This window comes from Pygoscelis adeliae, unplaced genomic scaffold (assembly GCF_000699105.1).
Source record: "Pygoscelis adeliae isolate BGI_AS28 unplaced genomic scaffold, ASM69910v1 Scaffold117, whole genome shotgun sequence".
Classification (NCBI taxonomy): domain Eukaryota; kingdom Metazoa; phylum Chordata; class Aves; order Sphenisciformes; family Spheniscidae; genus Pygoscelis; species Pygoscelis adeliae.
Genome location: NW_008825270.1, coordinates 2,730,578 through 2,733,953, shown reverse-complemented (window position 1 = coordinate 2,733,953; position 3,376 = coordinate 2,730,578). Strand labels below are relative to the sequence as shown.

At 44.8% G+C, this 3,376-nt stretch overlaps 1 protein-coding gene across 1 annotated transcript in view; it reads right to left on the bottom strand.

Annotated features, from left to right (window-relative positions):
• The window catches only part of API5 (apoptosis inhibitor 5), a 25,350-nt gene extending 22,750 nt beyond the window's left edge, over positions 1 to 2,600 (bottom strand). Inside the window, exons 1-2 of the mRNA XM_009329735.1 lie at positions 2,541 to 2,600; positions 1,008 to 1,160 (exon numbers count right to left, since the gene is read on the bottom strand). Coding sequence (XP_009328010.1) covers positions 1,008 to 1,160; positions 2,541 to 2,600 — 213 coding nt within the window. The remainder of the gene's footprint in view (positions 1 to 1,007; positions 1,161 to 2,540) is intronic.
• Positions 2,601 to 3,376: the final 776 nt, after the last annotated feature.

Genomic DNA, 3,376 nt, shown 5'->3' with positions numbered 1-3,376 from the left:
GGGGGCCGTGGGCGTGGGTGCGCTGCCCCCATGCGTTGTGTACCGATGGAGCTGAGGCGATATTGAATGGCTGTTCAGCGTAAACAGGAGTGCCCCGGCTCCTGCGTGGCGCCTCGCGTCTGGGCGTTCGTAATCGTAGCGCAAAACATAACGCACTCTCACAACTGCCTGGCGTTAAAAATATTTCAGAATTAGGTGGGTTTTATCCGCCTGGCCCTCGATCTGGAGCCGCAGCACCCAGCGGCTTTTCCTGCTGTCAGGGGAGTGGTACGGGGTGTGTGCGTTTGCTCAGGGATGTGCCATGTCCTTTACCTTTTGCAGCCTTGCTTTTTTTTCCTGGGCTTTTCTTCACACTCCTCCTTTCCCCGATTGCTGTCTTCCCCCAGCTACTCGTTTCTGTATTCGCTTTTTTCTCTCATACACGAGCACTACGAAAGACGTACGGGGAGTGCCTGTCATACTCTGAGCTCCTGGTGCAAGAAAGAGACCGGTTTCCCGTGATTCGGTGACTTTCGTGTTCTCCTGCAGAGGAAAATACCCCCTAATTCCAGCATATAGAAACAGAGGTATCTGCAACTAATGTCAATGGAGGCAGCACGCACGCAGTAGGCTCAAATGACCTAAATATAAATTGTGGCAAGAGTTGAAAGGCTGTAGCAGCGTCTTCCCCTCATCTCAAGATGCTTTAGCATCCTGCTGGTTTCACAGGCACTTAAAATGAAAGAGGATTCCCCTCACGTCAGCCTGAGGCCAAGCTAAGCCAAACACTGGACCTTTCTTTCATATCTTTTCCAGCAGGATGAAGGGCACTTTCAAAGGCATTCAAAGCCCCAGTCTCTCTCCAGAGCCCGTGCAGGCAGACCGCACGCAGCAGGGATGTACAGCGGCATCAATCATTTACCTTCCTTTTGTTGTTGCTCTGCTCTCGCAGTGTTTCAGCAAGCGGCAGCAGTGACTGCATGAGTCACCTTTCTCCCCCTCTTTGAATTGAGGCCTGGTGCCTTTACCTGTCCGCAGGCGTGTTCGTGGGGTTCTTGCATGCCCTGATGGGGTCTGAGAGTGCGGACACTTGTGGCTGCTGTCAGATCCAGGAGGTGCCGCGGGGGAGCCACAGCCTGACCCGTGGTGTGCTTGTGACCGTCGCGTTCACCCAAAGCGGCCTTCTTAAAAGAATATGCTGGTTAATCCTAGTAGTGGGAACAAAATATAACATGAGAGAAAAAATATTTTTAATGCATCAAAAGAGCTACGTGCATGACTAGCTCACCTGAACCTTTCATTTCCTAGGAAGGGACAGCTTCCCCAGGCAGCCTGGCGGATATTAAGAGATGTCAATCTCGTGCCCTCCAGCATCTTCCAGGCAGCATCGCATCTGCATGCAGATTTTAAAACTCTTTATAATCATCTTTATCAGCACTGCCATGGCAAGCTTTTACAACTTGGCCAGAAAGGAAGAAAGATAAACCTCCCATTTAATTGCTTTTTAACCCCCCTGAAATGTTTACATAGATGGAGGTGCCTCGTCGTCCCCTTTTCTTGCTTGTTTTCTCAGCAGCACGCTATTAAACTGTGATTACATTCTATAGCAAACATTGATAATCAGATAAATACTTAGCATTTATACATTACTGTATGTATGAGAGCTGTGGAGAAAAAAAGTGGAGGAAGAAAAGAGAAGTAGGAAGCATGAACAAAAATGGGTGTGGGAGGGGTTGTGTGCCTTCCAGGAAAGACTGGCACTCCGTGGCGGAGGAGAACGGGTGCTTGAGGTACCAAAGAGTGATGGGAAAGGAAGTGAACTCAACGGTTGGACTTTGGCTGCACTACAGGGAGGTTAATGGGTGGGGTGGGATGGTAACCAATTTCAAAATACTGTAATAAAATTACATATTTTGTTATATCTAAATTTATATGTATTATTTTAATCACATTTTAATCACATAATTATTTTAATGTTGTATCATAACATATATTATATGCCTTGGCATGATACTTTTTTACCTTCTCTGGCAATGACACATTCAGCTGTGCTCATCATCTTTCTAACAGAGAACACGCAAAATGGCAAGGGGTATTCAGAGCCACATTAAGAAAATGTTTTCTCTGGGGTTCGTTCTATTTCCGTCCTTTGATCTCCCATGCATTGTCTTTTGTTTTTTTTCCCTCACCAAATTCCTTGTTGCTTTACATCATTCTTCTCTTCGTTTTTTCTCTCCTTACAACAATTTCCATTTTCCAGTCTCTAGTTTTCACTTACATTTGAAATATATATGAAAACATATGAAATATTTTTTATAATGAAGCTGTTTAAAATTGATCGCCATTAGTCTTTAGTATTAATACGGAAGGAACATGAATGAAGAGCTGATGGTGTTGCAAGTTTAGGAGACATTGTTTGAAATTATTTTTCAAAGTTAGTCAGGGATCTTTTGGTTTGTTAAAGTTGGGATATTTTTGGAAATGTATCTTTAGAAACTCAAAAGCTTGAAATGCGCATTTGAGAATGACACCTAGCTTTTTCAGTTTCATGAAATATTAACCTGGCCATCAGCCAGGATTTTCCTCTCTTCTTTCTTCTCAATCTCCTCATGCTGGTGCATGCGGAGATAACCCTATGGTAAGTTACAGACTCGTTTGATAACAAAGTGTTATCATTATACATTTGACTTCCATTCCTGCCCACTGCCCGCTAATCCGTGTACACTGGAATCATTGCAGATCTCCGCACAACTTTCAGCAGGTTCTCCAGAGGAAAAATAATTTACTTGTGAAATCAATGAAATTTGCTTTTTTCCTCAGAGGGAAAAAAAAAAATAAATTACTATTCTTGTCCCTCAGCTGCCCTGGTCTTCAGTGGAGGACAGGCTTCAGACGAAGCCATAGACAGGGGCAATAACAGACTTCTATTATGACCATGAGAGAAGGAGAAGACACGCTTGATGAAAATTTCACACTGGAACAGCGGTTTAATCACACAAATCCTCGGGTACCAAACCTGGAAGGTTTCTGTGGGCCAGGTACCCAGTGGGACAATAAAGTGTCTGAAATCGAGCCTGTTTGCTGGTTTCTGCCGGATGAGCAACTGACCCTGAATTCTTCTCATTTTCTGTTTCTCACTCTGCAGAATTGGGCTTGAATCACTAATAGAGCTTAGTTTTACAAATGAAGGGATATAGCAATTATCCCCCCTTCATCTTAAAAATTTCTTAGTGTTTTTCAGGAAAAGGTATCACGGGGAACACGGCGAGTGCGTAAAAACGTTCGCAGACCTAAAGCCTTTTATCGGCACGCACTACAGGTCTCTCGCGTGGTTATAAGCACCTAACTGCTGTCTTCAGCCACGCACAGGGTCCCCACCCCCCCCACCCACCCCCCC